The sequence below is a fragment of the Anticarsia gemmatalis genome, chromosome 19, assembly GCF_050436995.1.
Source record: "Anticarsia gemmatalis isolate Benzon Research Colony breed Stoneville strain chromosome 19, ilAntGemm2 primary, whole genome shotgun sequence".
NCBI classification, from domain to species: domain Eukaryota; kingdom Metazoa; phylum Arthropoda; class Insecta; order Lepidoptera; family Erebidae; genus Anticarsia; species Anticarsia gemmatalis.
Genome location: NC_134763.1, coordinates 254,746 through 274,630, shown reverse-complemented (window position 1 = coordinate 274,630; position 19,885 = coordinate 254,746). Strand labels below are relative to the sequence as shown.

General features: G+C 36.3%; 3 protein-coding genes across 5 annotated transcripts in view; 2 read left to right on the top strand and 1 right to left on the bottom strand.

Annotated features, from left to right (window-relative positions):
* Window positions 1–3,241: 3,241 nt before the first annotated feature.
* On the top strand, window positions 3,242–7,442 carry Pnn (desmosome associated protein-like protein pinnin). Its single transcript, XM_076126661.1, has 6 exons — window positions 3,242–3,439; window positions 3,515–3,652; window positions 5,050–5,272; window positions 5,580–5,874; window positions 6,632–6,868; window positions 7,188–7,442. Exons 1-6 carry the CDS (start codon window positions 3,312–3,314, stop codon window positions 7,355–7,357), a joined length of 1,191 nt encoding a protein of 396 aa, XP_075982776.1. The 5' UTR covers window positions 3,242–3,311; the 3' UTR covers window positions 7,358–7,442.
* Window positions 7,443–8,827: 1,385 nt separating this feature from the next.
* Window positions 8,828–12,877, bottom strand: Arl2 (ADP ribosylation factor-like 2). The gene is made up of 5 exons (XM_076126662.1): window positions 12,741–12,877; window positions 10,997–11,168; window positions 10,761–10,916; window positions 9,999–10,197; window positions 8,828–9,807 (listed from the first exon to the last, which is right to left on the bottom strand). The coding sequence occupies exons 2-5, from the start codon at window positions 11,059–11,061 to the stop codon at window positions 9,673–9,675; spliced, it is 555 nt and encodes a 184-aa protein (XP_075982777.1). The 5' UTR covers window positions 11,062–11,168; window positions 12,741–12,877; the 3' UTR covers window positions 8,828–9,672.
* Window positions 11,419–19,885, top strand: part of Pkc98E (Protein kinase C) — a 27,632-nt gene continuing 19,165 nt past the window's right edge. For 2 of the 3 annotated variants that reach the window (XM_076126659.1, XM_076126658.1), the window contains exons 1-7: window positions 11,419–11,675; window positions 11,850–11,982; window positions 12,377–12,491; window positions 17,557–17,617; window positions 18,128–18,317; window positions 18,839–18,870; window positions 18,957–19,036. In XM_076126659.1, coding sequence (XP_075982774.1) covers window positions 11,579–11,675; window positions 11,850–11,982; window positions 12,377–12,491; window positions 17,557–17,617; window positions 18,128–18,317; window positions 18,839–18,870; window positions 18,957–19,036 — 708 coding nt within the window. In that variant the 5' untranslated portion in view covers window positions 11,419–11,578. Of the gene's footprint in view, window positions 11,676–11,849; window positions 11,983–12,376; window positions 12,492–15,776; window positions 15,875–17,556; window positions 17,618–18,127; window positions 18,318–18,838; window positions 18,871–18,956; window positions 19,037–19,885 lie in introns of those variants that run through there. The other variant, XM_076126660.1, reaches the window with a different exon arrangement.

Below are 19,885 nucleotides of genomic sequence, written 5' to 3'. Positions count from 1 at the left end.
AACCAAACTTAGCTATTGCACTTTAACTTTGCAGTGAAAATGATGCCGTAGATACTAGATAGAACGAGGTACCTATACGCCGCCGCCTTGAAATTGTCAAATGAGACAAATAGGAAGAGTATAACCAGGTGCTTGCATCAAAAACTATAAAATGGCCACCTCATTCAACAAATGAGCATCATTCATCTGTTTCAGTTCAAATTCATATCAGAATCATGGCAACAGGAAACCTAAATAAACTATTGACCTTTGTACAAAGTGTCAAAGTTACCAATCACTAAAAACCTAATTCATAGGATCAAAGTAACTGTCTCTTGTAGATATTGTGTGTGTGTGCGCGTGCGCCGGTGTCGAACTAAGTGCGCGATCATTTTTCATATCACGCGTGAACGCTCGGCCGAGAATGACGGATTTAGACGAAAGTGAAGATCGCGGGGAGACAATAGGGCTGCGGGCTAGTATTTATAGAGTTTAGCATTTCAGGAATCTGGTTTCAATTAGTTTGGTGTTGGTGTGTGCTACAAAACCAATCCAATTAGATTCAGACTTGCGTCATTACGTTGTTTGAAAATTTAAGACAGCGGAATTCATTTTAATATTGTCATTTGAGGAACCAGCAGAAATTTAGAGTAACTGTACATATATTGGATAGGCATTAGGCAGGCACATAGGTATTGTTAAGGAAAAGAGTAATTTTTAAGTTAATATTCGTTGCAGATCATATGAGTTTTCTTTTACTTGTCAAAAGACAGGTGCTCCAGCGGAAGACAGTTGGCGAGATGTACGATATGAAGTTATACATTTCTATAATGATTATGAACGTTAAAAGATAGCTAGACATAAATCTAATTGATTCTAATAAGAATCTACTACAACTAAGAGAGCCACCCCTATCACATCATAGCGCCGCCCCGCGCCGCATTTCAGCTAATTGCTTTTTTCATAAGAGGTTCGCCCTCCCCTCCCATCCTCCTACCCCCTCTGACGTCGCTGCGCCCGCGCTACGAGGATGCACGCACCATTGAGCGTGATGTACTCCCGTTCAGTGTGGCGACCTCTGACGAAAAACCACGGAACTAATCGTCTATCTGTTTTGGATACCGTTCTTCTATATTTGTCAAGAATTCTATTATCATAATGATAAGTTGTTTTGTGTTCTTAGTCTGTTTAGTTTCAATTGAATAAAATATCGTAAGAGTGGAATAGTGTCTAGGTAATTAGTAGTATCTAGGCGAAAATAAGCTTCTAGCTTTAACTGGATTACCTAAATCTAGGATAGTTTGGTCTATGTTTCTAAAAATACAAAAACAATTAACTTTACTCATTGTTCTAAACTTAACATTTTGATTTGCCACCTTGCATTTTGAAGTCTCGGACTTTCTTTTTTAGACAAACGCACTCTAAAGTTTCTAAAAATCCCGATCACCAACGTGATAGGCAATTATTTTTTTATAAGTATAGCTACATTATTTAACAATTATACTGTCTTCACATTATGACTGCCTCCGTGGCGCAGTGGTTTAGGTCGCCACGCCGATACCACTGCAACGGGAGGTCGTGGGTTCGATTCCCACACGGGACAATTATTTGTGCGATCCACAAATAATTGTTTCGGGTCTGGTTGTGCTTTGTGTCCGTTGTTTGTATGTTTGTAAAAGTCCCCGCGACACAAGAGCAATTCTTAGTGCGGGAGTTGTCTAAAAAAAAAAAAACATGAAGATAATACTCGTAGATAAAACTTTGTTATCGGTCACTGAAAAAATCACAGAGACAAACAGATTCTTGAAATTTTTCCAAAGTCCGTCGCGTCTACCACTGTTTACTAAAACACTAATTAACTGTATCAAATAATCTCTATTCCGTTCTATCTGTATATTATCTAGAACGGGCCATTAGATTCTAAAAACTCGTAAACAATTGTCGTTTGAAACGATCGTTAGCTTCAGCTCCAATGTATCGTGAGGTCATCACATGAGGCGTTCATGGCGCGGAACTGCTGGTGAAAATAGCACGAAATGTACTCAACGAGATACTATCTGTGATGGCTAGGCTAATAAATAGATAAATGTCTCTATGTCTGTTTTTCTTTCTCCATTTTTTACTGTTAAGCCTGTTTTCCCTGCTGAGTAGATTTGTTTAATATTTTAGATTAAAAATTTACTTTTTTTTAGACCATGTTGACTCTCTGCTGGGCAAAGGCTTCCCGCATTTTCTAATTATATTTCTTAACACATATTCACAGATCATAATTGAAATTAATTTTAAAATTAGGACGCGCATTCCATTTTTAGGGTAATTATATTCATATGAATGTCAGGCCCAAACTCAGTTTATGTATCATATCACTAAGTTTACATCGTCATGTAAACATAGTCTAGATCTTACAGATTGAGATATAACAAGAATTAAAGTCTGTAAGTAAATAAAACATTTTACTAGAAAAATCTAAATTGGAAAATGTCCATCTCGCTGACAGTTAATGATGAGAGGGCGCTAGTGTAGCGGCGGTAGAAGCGTGAAATTAAATCTGTCTCCCGGTTCTCGCCACCTGCGGAGGAAACACTGATTTATTAACAGGTACATTTAATTTGGAGTTTTATGTCAACAAAATATATTGCTAAGAAAAATGATGATGATTTTACAGCGGAAAAATGATAAAGAATGTTTGGACTTGATGATTTATGGCAATTTATGTGAAATGTTTGTTTTGCTTTTGAAATTTTAAATTCGGTTTACTAATTCTAATTTGTAACGAATTTAATAATCAAGGGACGAAAATGGTATTTTGTAAACTTATTAAGTAGGTATTTGAGATTTCAAGAAAACAGTTTTGAGTTAAAATATAATTTTAACTTATCTAGATTAACTAAAATTATACCCATCGCTTCTCGTGGTATATTTCCTAAAACAAGGAATCCCATAACATCAACAAACATGTTCGAACTATCAACACCATTTTTAGCTAATGAGCATTTTGTAACATATAGCGACATCTATTGTCGAGTAGCATTTAAAAGTAATATTTCTAGCGACATCTCTTGTACCAATCATCTCGTGTTTTAAAAAACGAAAATATAAAACCAATTTCATAATATTATCAGTTGTTGATTTTGGTTTATTAATATGTATATTTTATTATTTTGCTACTGATTTTATATCATAAGTTATTGTAAATTCAGTCAAAATCTAATTTCGTCCTTGAATTACTAAACGAAAAATTTTATATTATCTGTGCATTGCTAGACGATCAAAAAAAATTAAACAGGCTAGAGTTTTAATGAATATTGTAATTTTCCATTATTTTTACAATTATGGGGACAGAAGTAGCTATATCGTTTAGTTCTTTACGTGCTCAACTAGAAACTGAAAAAAGTAGTTTGTTCAAAATAGATGAAAATATAAAAAAAATAGTTCAAACAACCGGAAGATTCAATGATAGGTTAGTGATCACCTTGAATGTGTATTTTTCGATTTTGTGCTCATGTTATTGACATTATGGCGTCTTTTATTACAGATTTAACTCAACTGGAGAATATCCAAGAGTGAATAATCGTGCCGGGGGCCGAAACCCCTTCCCTGATGGAGGAAATAATTTCAAAAATGATGAACAGTTTGCGAAGCGAAAACATGAAACCAAAACAGTGTTTAGCAGGTACGTAGATATTTTGTGCGACTAATTGTGATTGTTTCGGTAGATTGACATTATGTCGTAGCATATCGTTTACGTTATGTAATAAATATTAGCTCTCAAACACGATAACAGATCGTTGCACAGTAATGGTCAGTTATTGGTTTACTCTGTATCACGAATGTACGAATTAACATATTCTGACCTTTTTACTATTGATATGTCCTCCAAAAAATCGTATTATGTAGATAACTAACTCCTGTTAGCATTGTACCTGCACAGTATTAGTCTGAGATGCTCAAGTATGTATTTGATGTTCACAATCATAACAGAAATTTAATTTATTAATAATATTAATACAATGTATTTTTAGTTTAGTAACATTGTGATTTGATAAGATAACATTTCATTCAAGTGTTGTATAATTAATAGGTAACAGTTAATTGGTTTTTAAATACTTTGTATCTAATGCACAAACATTCTAAGATGCCATCTTTACATTAAATATAAATAGCAGTCACAGTAGAACCGCAATTATCATGAAATATTTGGACTGACTCTAGGTTGGATAACTAGATTTCAGGAAATCAGGTTTTTTGGGACACTATCAAACAAAAGCAGTACCTCTTAGTAGTAACTTAAAAACAGTATAGTATAGGTTCTGCTGTCTATTGAACTATTGCCATACAAAACTTTAGGACTTGCATTGCAGCGGCTGCAATGGACCCAAATTCAAAACAAATTCCTTAAATCAATATATACCTACTCTAATTAATCATTTACATGCCTTGGAAAATGAGTCAAAGTTACAAGTATTGTTCATTGTTTCAACACCACTGATTATCTAATATTACACATTACTGTATTGTTTCCATAACATCAGGTTGATTGACAAGAACATCTACTTCTGTCTTATTATTTGCACACCAGAAAGTTAAAATACATAGGTCCAGTCAAACAAATTAAATGTTAAGTCCATTTGAAAAACGACGTCTTTTGCAATTTGATCATCCATTTAGAATATCAGTTAACCAAGTACTCTCTAACCTGCATTGTTGTTTGCTTCTTATTATGTAAATTTTTGTTTACATTGGTAGATTACACCTATACTATACCCTACAGAATAATGATAATGATAATAATGTCCTCCTAGCCGATATACGGCTACGGCGGTCAGTTTCATTGAACCTGGCTATCTGTGCAGGACTTTGTTTATAGTGTCCAAGTGTGTGCACAATACACAGGTACACTCTCTATTCCATCACTCTCATAGTTTGGTGGGACGGATAACCGACACGACCAGTGAGAGGTCAGGCGCAGGACCGACGGCTTTACGTGCTCTCCGAGGCACAGAATATTCCATAAGTAAATGTCGAAAAAACTTGCTGGCTGATATATTAAATATCATCTCCACCTTCCAGATTATCAGCCCGCGTACACGACAGTGACAATGAGGACGATGGCCCTGGCACCAAAAGAGCTCGCGTCCCTTCAGCAGTGTGCAGAGAACTGCCCACCAGAGCTGCAGTACTGCGGGCACAGGGGGACGATGAACAGGCTCGCACTAGGAACAGACGTATATTCGGATCACTGCTAGGCACACTACAGAAGTTTAAGCAAGAAGAAATTGTATTACAAACTAAGGTAAATAAATACTGAGGCTAACATAAACAAATTGTAAACTTATATGTTAGAACACCCTTAGTTGTAAAATATAGTACTAACCAGGGCACCCTTGACTTCACTATTAAGATGATTGGCTTATTAGTAGAACAATAGTTTTAGGATCACGACTAGCTAAAATTTATTTACTTTCTAACACCTTTGCATGGACGGGCACTTTAAATTATTAAAACTATTTGCCCTTAGAGAATGCCTACTTAAGTTTATGAGTAGCAAAATTTTATTTACTTAAATGTCTTTTAACTTAACTTCTATATTTAATTTACAGGAAGAAAAAAGAGCACAAGTAGAACGCAAAATAGAGGAGCAAGCTAGATTAGAAAAAGAAAGGGAACAGAAGGAAAGAAAGACTTTGTTTGCTGAGAGGGACCACAAGAAGGCCACCATCAAGGCTCTGGAGGCCAAGATGGCGCGAGTCCAGGAGTTCGAGAAGTGGGAGGCGTCACAGAAGAGCCTGGGCAACTTTATACTGACTAAAGCCAAGCCACATGTGTACTGGCTGCCAAAGAAGATGACTGAGAAAGCCACGGAGAGGTTGGAGTCTAGTAGGAAATTCCATGAAAGTAAGTACCACACACTTACCTACCTTTTGTAATAGAGAGTTACTGTAGAAGATTCTTGATACAATGTGTATTTAGATATAACGGTTAAAGACGATAGCCCGCGAGGTCCAGTGTTTAGCTGTCCCATGGAAGTTTACTCAAAGAAGTATCTTCCATAATTATGTTCTAAAATAGACAAACAGATCTTTGCTGATAAGTATCAGCATGTAATGTAATGTATGCACAAGTTGTCTTGATGCTAAGCGACACTAAAACTATTTGACTGCAATTTATCTGGGATCCATTGGATGAAACTTCCAGTTATATTGTTCTTCTTTATAAGGTTTCTTATTATTTTCTTCTCCATCAGTCTTGTACAGCCAGTTTGAAACTAACAAACATTTACGATTTACAGCTAGATATGGTCCCCTATACCGCAGTGAGTAGTTCAATACAATATTTTGAATGTTGTTATAATTTTATTGCAGCAAGAGGTTTGTCAACAAAACTATGTGTTTTCTCTTGAACGACAAAATCATGCATTACTATACTTTTAAATACGGTTTTCACCTCTATGAGTACATGAGGCTTAGTTTCATTGCACTGCTGACCGAAAATTTCTTTGCCGCGTCTGTCCGCCGTGCTAGTATTGTACTCACAATTCTCGAAATCTATATTTACTTAACTTTTCCTTCATATCGGGTTCATACCTTTTCCCAATTGTGGAACAGTAGTAGTAGTAGTAAATTCTACTCTAACTCTTAAATTATGTTCTCAGAATGCATGACAAAGAAACGCCAGGAGCTGCAAGAAGAGCTAGTACGAATAGAGTCCCGCTGCCTTCGACCACGAGGTCCTGGCGCCAAGGAGAACGACCCTGAGCCCGAGGAGGAGCAGCCCGAGGCGCAGGAGCCGGGCGTCAAGAAGCGGGACAAGTTCGCAATGGACGTGGATAAGGAAGACAGTGATAATGATGACAGACATGATGATGAGCCTGACAAGAAAGATGATAAAGGTAAAAGAGTTATAAAACTGTACAAATGTGAAGCAACTAGCTTTATGTGTAGAATTTATTGTATAGAATAGAAGATCCCTATGTCTTTATCTGAGTAAAAGTCTAATGTTTCGCCAAATTAGTAATTTAGTCGTAAAAGTGTAAAAGATAGCAAAAGAACAGAACTTCTCATAAATTTTTTGGTTATTTATAGTTTGCTTAGTACCTCTCCAATCACTTAAAGTTAGAAAAATGATTAGCCTGTAAGTTACTAACTACTAATTATCAAGTTATCTTTATCTTAATTTTCGATGTTAAATAACTTTTTTACACTCCACAGAATCAGACAACAGCCCAGCAGACACAACCATAGACAACACAATAGAAACCATGGACACCACAGCAGCAGAGACAACACAAATCTCCATGGAAGCCAGCGCACTAGACGTGTCTGACCCGGGCACTGAACACGAGCAGTCTACAACGCAAGCCGACACAAACCATTCCTAACGCCACGTGACCCAAGCGATAATAAATCATAGTGAAGAAGTGCAAATGACTTTTTGTTTCATACAATATACTTGTGTGGAGTAAACTTTGTATTTACTTAATATGTGAGGTGTGTGGTGTTTGCTCTATATCTTTCTAAATCTGTGTTTGACGCAAGTTTGTTGTGGGTCTTGCTTTTGTTTGCTACAGTTGTCCATTTGAAAGGTACAAGATTCACTAGAAATGTGTAATATTACCTCAAACAACATTTGGTGGAATTCTAAATTTCTAATACTGGCCATACATACATAAACCATGTCAATATTTATACACCAGATTGAAGTATATGTTAAATGCTTACAGTAAGGCTTCTAGGTGTTCTAAATAATGTATGGAAGCAGGTTTGGACAGTAAATAACACACAAACTGAAACATTTTCAAGAATCTAGCTTGTAGCTAGCATATGCTAGTATTTTCTTTGTGTCTTGTGGTTCTACTTCTATAGTACACTTTGCCAAACTCTTAAATATTGTTAACTTACATTATCCTTCTGAAAATCCTGGCTGTTTTAGTTTTAAGCTACTATATCCCTTCTCTCTTAAATCTTAGGAGTACAGGGGCACATCAAATTGTGTGATATGAACTACGAACTGTAGAATAAGTTGTGAAGTTAATGTATTATTGCATGGAGTGAATGGAAACTAATTAAGGTAGGTAGAAATATTTTAATGATATATCGCTTAGAACAGTGGTGGATCCTGGATTTTGGCTGAGATGGTTTTAAGTCTTGAAATCTTATGCTGTCTTGAACCTCCTGGATCCGCCAGTGATTTAGAACCAAAATTAGAGTTCCAAATTAGTCAACCCGTCCATGCAATATTCGAGCATGAGTTACTAAAAACTGTAGGAGTTGTTTAGGCGGCGCAAATCTGGAGAACAAATATGTATTCCTAATCCTGCAATGTCTTATCCCAGCCCTGGTCTGTCTGATATGTTGGCATTGAATGGATTAACACATCATAGTAAATTTTTTAAGTGTTGAAAGGTTAATGTTATTAAATGAAAAAAATGTGTGTTGAAATGTATTCATGAAAAACTGCTATTTATCAATGAAGATACTGTGTTTTGATAGTAAATACCTCTGAAACAGTTTGGTCTCAGGTTTGCGCCGGCCCCCGCATACATAAAATAAGCCTTATTTTGATACTAATACAACCATGAACTATGTACAGACAACTTATTATAATGACTCTTTAGTTCCAATAAAAAACAACAAGGTTTTGTTAAAAATGTTTTATATTTATAACCATAATAATTTACAAAATGATCACAGTTTTATTTTAGCGTTAGTTCACAAGCTGTGGAATGAGATAACTATACAAGTAATTTTAAATATTTTTTAAATAAATAATGTAAAAAGCGTCAGTTTTGAAATTATTTATTTATTTTATTTTAGAAACATTTTGTTGCACCCTCATACATAGTTGTATTTTGTTCCTCTTGCCCATAAAGTATAAAAAGTTAAGATAAATGAACAATTAATTATTGAGAAGTGTTCCATGTTATTATGTTTTATGCCTAATTCATCCATCTTTAGTTATTTACTTGAGATGGTTAACTTGATGTTTTGGCCAATATTACGTAGACTCACTGATAAAGAAAATATTATTCCTCAGTTAACTGTTGTTTAAGAATTAGTAATTACATAGTAAGCTTGGTAACCTATACATATTCTCATACAATACATTATGGTATCTTTCATTCACAAAATCATTTAAATGACATCTTCTAAATAAATGTATGCTTAGCAAAAAAGGCTTAATACATAACTTCGTAACGTTAAAAACTTGAGAGCTAACTTTCAAAGAGATATTAAAAATTAAAAGATCAGTGCATTATTACTTCTTGTGTTAAGGCAATGGCGTGACTTAAGCATAACAGCTACAGACTTCATCTATGTGATGTGAACTATTGTATGTAGATAGGAGTAATCTATCAATATTTCAGTAAAAGGGGGTTATTGAATAACTGGCTTATTCTATGTCTATCCCAGTGGTCTTCATAATCGTCTGGTAAAGTGCCATATAGACAAACTTATAACTGAAGTCACTGTGGTCTGTACAAACATTTTGATAATGGTATATGAACGCCCTGAAAGACCTCCCTTTTTTGTCCAGAAGAGTAAGTCGCGGCGCGCTGTGTTTGACAACCAGTCGACCACTGATCTTACGTACTAAGCTTTCCACTTAGAATTAATATCATTTTATGAAATGAGTATTTACTTATTAGTCACGCCATTGCACCAGTCTCATCTAGTCATCTGCTAGAAGAAGCAGTTAATCCAGTGTGAATATCCTGGAGGCGATGTCGTCGAGCATCCAGTCCATACCGTCGAGTAAGTTCTCGCCGGTCACCGCGGAACAGCGAACGATGCGCCAGTGATGCGTCTTGATGCTGTCCAGATCTAAAGCCTGAAGATGGAAGTTAGTAAAGTTTAGTTAAGTGAGAAGTGTTTTGTATCGAAATTGTTGTTTGGTGTATGGAGGAGTATTTTGAAAAAGAATGTACCTTTATTAGCCAAATAGGCAGTTTGATAGTGGGGATGGGATTTCGACTTTTGCCTTTGGAGAGACCTGAAAAGGTTGGAGTTTGTTGTACCAACCTCTTTGATCTCCTGTAGACTTAGTGCGCCAGGCAAGTCTGCCTTGTTGGCAAGCACAAGCAGCGTAGCGCCAGCAAGCCTTTCCTCGCGCAGCAGCGCGTGCAGCTCGCGAGCACAGTCCCACAGCCGCCGCGCGTCTGCGCTGTCCACCACCCACACCATGCCATCTGTGCTCTCGAAGTAGTTCTTCCAGTATGATCTGCAAATTATAATATACATTTGTACATTGATGCAGTTCATTATAATAGATCTTGTTTACAACTTCCCACAGCTTCAGGCATAATGTTATGCTTAATCCATTATCAAGATTAGAAAGAGAGGCGCATTGCTAAAAGGATTAATAAATTCTTACAAATCTCCATTAATTTTTGTAAGTCTGAAAGTTTAAAGTGGCTATGGAATAATTTAAAATGCTACCTTTTATACCTATAATGTACATAAAATCCTTAACAGTAAGAAATTATGAGAATGAACTATTTTACTTTGTTGTTCAACAGCTGTTATAACATCTCTTTAGTAAGTTATGAATCATGACAATAAAGAGGTATGCTGAGTATGATTATAAAGTTATAGCCATAAATAACATATAAACAGGTTTTACTTCTGTGGAGAGTGGTGATAAGCTTAAAAATATTACATGGAACATCAGTGTCCCTACTACATGAATTGTCTTGAACTTGTGAACTTTTACATAGGATCAAATTGATGTTATATCTTCCTACAGACCGAAACTTGTCTATAACATAACACACAATAACTTACCTCAAAGATTTTTGCCCTCCAACATCCCAAATGTTTAACTTGTAACCTCGATGTTCCAAAGTCTTTATATTGAAACCCAGCGTAGGAGATATTGTGTCGATCGGTTCACCATTAAACCGCTTCAAGATCGTCGTCTTACCAGCATTATCTAAACCTCTGAGAGAATGCTAAGGAAATTATAAAACTTTTCGTGTAAAATAAAGGTTATATTTTTCGAAATTTTTGTAAAAGGATACAACATGAGTATTCTCATTTCCTTCTCCTTTTGCCGCAGCTTCTTCAATATTGTAAGGAAACCCATTGTTTATGTTTACGATTATCAGCAAATGTTTATTTATTGCATTATTTACTTCACAACAAATCACTGATGATTTCTGACGTTTTATTCTGTTTCATTTCTGCTTTGTTCTGAAACCAAAACACGATTATTGTATTTAACAAGTAATGTAATTCATCTCTTAGCTATTAAATATCAAAAGTATGGATTTAAAATAACTGCACAAATACTATATTAATCCTTTAATAAAGAATGTTTATAATGAAGTAAAAATGTTTGAACAATTTTTCATGAAATCCTTTGTTTTGTCTGTATAAACCATAGCCAAACCCCATAACATTCTTCAGGAAATCGAAATTGGAATCCATTAGTGACCATAGAGTACACATCCATCCATGGCCGATTTCGTCGCTGTCAAGTCTTTTATTTAATTTCTGTTTCTATTATGAAGCACCTTCAATGATTTTAAGTGGGTTTATAGTGTGGAAGTGATCGTGTGGCGGCGCGGTCTCGGTGATACGGCTCGTTGGTCGGCAGCACCATGTTTAGTGGCACGGTGCGAGTGCGGGTTTGCGAGGCGACGGGTCTCAGGCCGACCGACTTTCAGAAACGGCATAACATGACCTTCGGGAAGCCAGGTGAGCCTCGTCTAGTGACTCGGATGCCTCCCCTATAAGTCGCTGCGGATGATCGCGCAAAGATTTTCTTTACAGGAACGAGATTTATATTTATTTTTGATGTGCGAAGTAGATGTATCGTGTTTACCGAGATGGGTGTTGGTATTAATATGTAAATACGGGGTATGGTTGCAGACGACCAGCCGATAGACCCGTACGTGTCGATCGACGCGGACGAGAACCACCTAGACCGTTCAAGCACCAAACCCAAGACATTCGACCCCGTGTGGAACGAAACCTTCATTCACGAAGTACACAATGTCACTAGGTACGTTATCGACACATTGATTATTTGTTCCACTTGTTATTTTTATTTGTTAACGATGATTAATCGCTACACCTGACCAATAACTACTATCTAAATATTATGTCATAATTTTTTATCAATATAAACACAATAACACACTTATTTAATGTAAATAATGACATTAAAAAAAGTAAAAAATCTGTTTTTATCTCTTATCACAAAAAAATGTCAGCTGTGTTTATGAGAATTCACTAAAATATTTCTTATTGGAAATGCCATTTGAAGTTTGTTAACAATGACATCATAATATGACTCACGTGGGAACCAAACCCAGTATCCTTGATAAAAATCAACATACATAACCAGTATATATGATATACATAGACCAATATGTAACTGATTATTTTGGCTACAGCTTGGGGATCACAGTGTTCCATGATGCTGCAATACCTCCAGATGACTTTGTCGCCAACTGCACCATTCCTTTTGAAGATCTGATGCACCGTGATAAGGAGGCCACAGACTTTTGGGTAAGTATCCTCACCAGTAGCTTCAAAATGTGTGTTATGTATGTGTGTCAACTGCCTTGTGGCCTTGACACACTTAGTCACTTGTACTATGGGGGCTAATCTCATAATGTGAGCTTTCTACTGTTTAATATCAATGTCTATCATCCTAACAGTCATATTTTAAACTTATAACACCCAAAGGTTCTCCTAATAGGCTGTTATCAAACTTAAAGCGGATGTATTGCGGTTAATAATAATTTGAATACTCACCTTTGGTTGTGACCTGATTAAAACAGGATAAATATTTAAAAATTCTAATATGGTCCTTATTTCTTAATATTGTTTTCACATAACTTTAAAATTTAGTTTAATTGTGGACTAAAGAGAGACTCATAAAGCAACTTGTGCGGTAAAAAATCACCAAGCAACTGATTATCAAGATCCCTAGATCAGTGAGTGTTTATCTTTTTTAATCCAGTGATAAGATACAAGCGTTCTATATTTGTCTTACAAGAATGTTATCAACCATTGACATAATATTTGTTTTCCTTGATAAACCGTTAGCAGTCGTACTGCAGACATTTAGTATGTACGGTATATTGTTAAGTTACACGTGATGAATAATTTTCGCCGGCGGTTCTCATGCCCGGACCCTAGATATGAACATTTAGAGGAAGAGGTGTATTTTTACCTTTATGCATAACGGTTTTAAGGATAAATTTGTGGAGGGTTTTTTCCTTGTTTTGTGTGGTACATATTTGCGTGATGTGTTGGTATTAAATGATTGTGTCCCTGTGGGCTATTTCTGTGGTGTGATGTGACTCAGTGATTGTTTTATTGATGTATGGATGTGGGTGAGAAGATGAGGATCTTATCTTGCTACTCGAAGTTAAATTGTTTATGCTTCTATTTAGGAGTTAAAGAAATATTTTTGAGATTTGACAACTCACTGTCTTTTGGTTCCCAAAGTAAGGAGTGCTTTGGTAACTAGACTGATAATTATTTTAATTATTTTCAGTAATTGTAAGTTATGATAATTTAATTACTATGGATAGGTATGTGTATTAATAACTAATTATCGTGAATCATATCCTTAATCAATTAATTTTGAATGCATTAATTAGTCTGCATTATATCTATAATTATATTTTGAAGAGGACATTTTCATAGTTTTCCTTCATCATGCTACAATCATTGGGTAATGTTGTGTAAAATCAGTGCTTTCTTTGTTAACTGATTATATTGAGTACACATTTGACACGCAGGTTTACGATGTTTGTTTCGAATCTAGACTAGCTGTAACTCATTGTCAAACATAATGACAGAAACAGCCTCCTGCCTTATCTTTGTTGGGGAAACCAATTATTTTTTGAAGATTTTGTAAGGCAAATGAAATAATATAGGCTCTATGCTTCACACATATGGTTTAAATCTTTGGCTTATTTTTTAAAGCTGACAGTTTCAATTGAATAAACCATCATTTAATTTGAATGCCACAGAAATAAGTCAATGTTTAAAGGTGCGTTTCCACAAGAGCGGACCTCGTCAGGACGGAGTGTAACAGATCGCGAGTTGACCAATGATATTGTTTCTCCAGACGCGGATCGGTGATGTTTAGCATTGTGATTGGTTCCGATTTGATTCCCGGTCAGCTCCACTCTGCTCTGCCAAGCACCGCTTTAGTCGAATCGCACCCAAATAATTTCACTTATTTCGCCACAAACTCTATAGAGGGATAGAAAAAATTGTTTCTCTTGGTACATAAGCCCTTCAAACCTTAACCTTCACATGTAGGAAGAAGTAAACCACGTCGACTCATCACGTACTTAGCAGCTCGTTGCTCTAATTATTAGATCTCGCACATTTTACACAATGTATATCGCGTCTTATATCTCCTTTCGAAGTTTAAACTAAATGCTATTTGCGAGATCTGAGATCAGTTTTGAAAAATTAATCGTTTTTAATTTTTAAAAATTAAAAACGCATACAGGAGCAAATATAATAAAAGTTTTCATGGTAACCAAAAAACCTAAGCCTGTCTCACTATTCGGTATAAGTCTCCTCCGACAATGAGAGAGTTTAGTTTGGCTATTTGTTTTAAACTGTTCAAGTACAGTTGCAAAAATGTGTGGTGTGAATGAAGAAAGGGTTGTTTGCAAGAATCGTAACTAGTGGCGGTCTCTGCCTACCCATATTATGGAAAATAGCGTGATTGTATTTGCATATGGATGTTTAAAGTACCTACCTTTAAACAATCAAGTTAGCGTTAATTCGAACAAGCTACTGCCCGCAACTTTGTCCTGTTTCCTTGGGTTACAAAGTATTTTAGTTTAAAAACTAGCTGTGTCTGTAAATTTCATCTTAATTAGTTGCGTGATGTATGAAGTGTGATAACAGCCATCTATCTTCATAAACTGTCACCTTTATAATGTTACTAAGATGCACAAATAGCTTTGAAGCGTCATTGGAGTGTCCTTGCTTAAACAATTGCAAGGACATTTTTTTTTAACTCAACTGTCCCACTGCTGGTCAAGGATCTCCTCCTAAACGAGAAATGGATGCCCGAAATTAGTTTAATACATTTATTGTGGTCATCCATAGTCCCCAATAAATACTTGGCCAGCGTGATGGACTCAAGGACTAAAAACTTTAAATATGTAGCAGTTATTTTTGTCCTGATTATTACTAGTACAGTCAGACAGGAATACGCTCGGTGGCCGTGAACTATATGACATAATGATCTAAATCTTGCTACTCGATGATATTGCACAATATTCACCTTTTAGGGTTCACATAGTGCAATATTTTGTTTATGGTGTAAAATTTTATTGTGCAATAGAATTAGTGCAATTTTATTGACAGACTTAGGGCGGCCATACGCTGACCGATTACTTCGTGTTTTTTAAGCGGCTTTTGACTATTTCTTGCTAGCCCTTCTCGTAAAGCTCTATTTTTCCGAGCTAGTGGTAGATTCAGTAAATGTAACGACTATCATAATGTGTCAATATCTGACCTAAATGAATAGGTGATTTGATTTTTAATAGTAACTGAATAATATTATGTATATTGCATTTTGAGATATGGTATTAAATTCATACATACTGGAACACATGGAAAGTTACGCCTTCCCATAGGGGTAGGTAGAGATCAGAAAACGCCACTTACTACGATCCTTATAAACTTTGCTTCAGTTTGCATGGCAAATCATACTCGTCATGGCATATTTTGTTCAAGACTTTTTAAACTGTTCCTATTGTGAATCAAGATGCACATTCCACAGTCAAAAGCCGGCTTAACAATATAGTAATCATATAATAACAGTATGTATTAGGTCAGGTTCAGTGTTAGTCGAGCTACTGTGTGTGATGGAGTGTGATCGCGTTAAGAGAAACGCTAACGGCTCGGTGCGTAATCGTTTGACTGCAATTTTTTTATATATCTATGAAATATTTAGATTTTGCGTTTAAGGCGAGATATTTGGTTAAAATTGAAAGTTTCGTTAATTGTTATAATTATAGCATTTTCCTGATGCAGTAGTTATTTTACTTGCATTCGCAGTGATCTGAAGTTACGTTGAATGTGATATGTTGCTCGTTGGTAATACCCACCATTGCGCGATTTACGAGAGGGTTGTAGGCTCGATTCTCAATAGAGAACATTTGTGTGAATCTCTAACATTGAATCTATTGGTTACGCAAGTCTCCGTGATAGGTGTTAAAGCGAGAATTACTTTTTCTTAACATTAAAGTAATATTTAGCCTCCTGCCTACCAGGGTCCCTTTTTTTGGAGTATGCTGTTGAAATTTTAGTATAACGTTGGCAATAGGATATGATATACAGGAAAAATAGTAAAAAAAATCCTTCATGGGGAAAATCGGCTTTTCCCTATGTCCTTTATGTAGGACAAAGTGACTATATTACTATGTGATTTATGTAGGACATAGACTAGTTTTAAGGTAAACAATGGGTTTTGGAAAGGAATATAACACAGATTAAACATGTTTTTAATAGTCAGAATTGTATGTCCGTCTCACAAAGTTAAAAATAAAACAAAAGGAAAACTTATTTCAAACAAAACTATCGGATTTAAACTTTTCTCATCTTCAACAATTCTTAATAACTAATTAGTCGTTAAATTAGGGACATAATTAAGGGATCAATAAAGTTTCATTAATACCTTTACCTATATACTACTCTACGTTTTGGTGGAAATCGAAAAAACTATTCTTGTTTGGCGTTAAGCAAAAATACCCGCACATTTTTTTGCAAAATAAAGTGTTTTTTTTATGACATCCACTTCTTTCTACATCCCGACTGTTTTTCTCCATGAAAAAAATATACAGCAGCTTTTGTACGGCTTTCTCTCTCCCTCTTCTGTTTAGACTCCATTTCCTCGTGCTCATCGTCATCCTCATAGTCGTCATCTCTTCCTTCATTATCCGAAATAAGCTAAATTCAACTTATATTTGCTCAGCTGCATGACATTTCTCTTATGGGCACCCCTTTCAACCTGAACAATGCGGTAATGCAGCCATGCATTTACCACGGCAAGGTCAAAAAGCTATGGCATTGTCTGATATAGCCACAAATATGTTGAAATATGTACTTATGTGCTTTATAAAGTACATCAGAAGTCTAAGTACTAAAACTTTTATAGTCTACATTTGTCCTCTGCAAAGGACATAAAACAAAAAATCATGGTGTATTGAATATTTTGTAAAATTATATCAAACTACCAGTGCACATCATCATTTTATAGTCTCAATTAATAAATTATCGCATAAAATCCAATAAGAACCAACATTTCAATTAGATTCAAATCGATTAACGTACCGCTGCGTGCACGCACCGACACAGGTCCATCTTCTGTCGCCATTACGCAAAAAGGGAACCACACAGCAATTGGCATTTACCTATATTTAGTAACCTAGATATTCGATAGATGTCACCATCTAAATCTTTTGGGACTACCAGTTTAAAAAACGGCAACATATTTTTTTGAAATTTATCCGGTCTTATGTCCTATTTGTAGTACAGATGTAGGCAGGAGGTTAGGGCTATAAACTAATAGTGCTGTTATTTTCAGGTGGACTTAGAACCTCAGGGGAAACTGCATCTCAAAATTGATCTGAAATGGAATTCTCAAGGTTAGTATCTACTGTCTATTCACTGGTTATTTACTACATTCTTGTTTTGTTTGTTTGTTTATATGTATGTGAAAGTAATGGGGTGTTGTTTATTTTATTTTCATCCATTTTGTGTTTTTTATTTATCAAGATTTTCTTATACGAAAATATAGCTGTGATATCGTGATTTGTTTCTCTTTGCATCGGGAGTTTTGGGGTTCAATTCTCACATAGAAATTGCGAATTTTTAGATGCAGGGTGATGGTTTATAACAAAGTTCTTACACTAGCCTAAAAGCCCAGAAAAGTCGTTAATCGCGACAGTTTGACTTTTCAGTTACTTTCTCATTGTTGGTAGAAAAAACAACTTCTGTAGAATGTTACTTTAAAGTTGATACTGATCCATAGTTTCAAAATAACCAGAAACTGCGGCACTCAAAGTAAGTTGCAATTACTGAATTGGAAGTAAGTTTGAGTGCTGTGAATAGGACGTACCACTGAAGGGTGTAACGGTGTTGTCGATGTGGTGCAGCGGGCGTGGAGGCGCCGCGCGGCGGCGGCGGCGGGGCGGCGGGCGCGGGGCGCGAGTTCAAGGAGGGCGCGGGCTTCGCGCGGCGCCGCGGGGCCATGCGGCGCCGCGTGCACCAGGTCAACGGACACAAGTTCATGGCCACCTTCCTGCGCCAGCCCACCTTCTGCAGCCACTGCCGCGAGTTCATCTGGTACCTAATACACTTCACTTAGTTTACTTTAAAAAACAAATAGTTGAACGAGAGCAATGGAAAAGGTTTGGGGGAAACCTTTAAACTATGCAACAGTAGGTTTGGAAAACCGTCAAACGTCACGGCGCAGTCCTAAGGCAGTGGAACTACCTACGCGGCACCTGACTGACATGACGTTATTGGCCAATAGTGACCATTAAAACGTCCCAGAAAATATTAATGGTACCACCAAACATTTGCCAGATTGCAAGGTGCGCGCGCAGTAAGACTCCAGCAGTAGACTTAGCGTCTAGTCGTATTTACCTCTGCTATATTCTAAAGCATTCCCATTGAGAGATTTTCCTTTGGACATCGTTTCGTTACCTCGTCCTCTTCTATATTACAGCCGTAGACTAAAGCGTAAGGAAATTGGCGTACTGTCCTAGCCCAGTATAAATGTAGTAACTTCGAGAACGTTGCAAATTAATCCACCTGATTTTCTCTAAATTAGTAAAAATTGTAATATGTTTTGTCTGTTTCAGGGGTTTGGGTAAACAAGGTTACCAATGCCAAGGTAAGCACCATACATTTTATCACTAGCAAGCATCATTTCGTATTGAATAGCCAGACATAGCAATAACATACTGTTGTGTGTTGCAGTGTGCACGTGCGTGGTACACAAACGTTGTCACTCGTCCGTGGTCACCAAGTGTCCCGGCATGAAGGAGGAGGCCAGCAAGGTAACACATCATATTAATAATATTTACTTATTATCTAGATACTAAGTAAAGAGACTGACGTCGTTGGGCCTAATTCGTAGTGCGTTTATCATCATATTTCAGCAATTTTTACAAAATCTTATTTGATTGTGTACATTAATTCCTTTACGTGAGTTACTTTATTCGTTGGTGAAAATCTATTTATTACTTAGTTTAGAGTTTTCCACGAAACGTGAAACACTTATACAATTCGCAACAATGGCGGAACGATAACGCGCCATCAGGGTCTTTTATGAATTCACTATCTTGAAAAAAAAATCGATTCATAACTCGAAAGTTTCACTTTGTAAACACATTAAATACTACTAACTGAAAAAAATGCTTCAAATCAATCAATGTCAAATAACATTTAAACGAGTATTCAAGAGCGTAGTTAGCCGATGACATAATATAGTTTAACTCAGAGGACACAAGTAGGCGACGTCGTTACTACCAGTTACACTAGTTACACGCAATCCACGTCAATTGTCATACCGTCACGGTTATTCATTACTTGTGCTCTCAACTAGGTGAGACAAAGACACGTTAAACACTACAGATCACTATTTGTGGCGGTTACGTAATTATGATTTACGCTATCATAAGATCTCAGGTTCGATTTCCGAGTCGTACAGAAAGGTTCTACACAAAAATCGTCGTAATGCAAACTCGCGACAAGGAAATCGGCAAATTCCGTGATGCAATTTTTTGTGGTACGGGTTTCCTTTTCAACGTCGCCGATAACCCACGGTTTTGTCGGAAAGTCATATGTCGCTTCAAATAAGTCGTGGGACATCGCAATTTTATGTTGCGTTGTGTGCGAAAGGACTT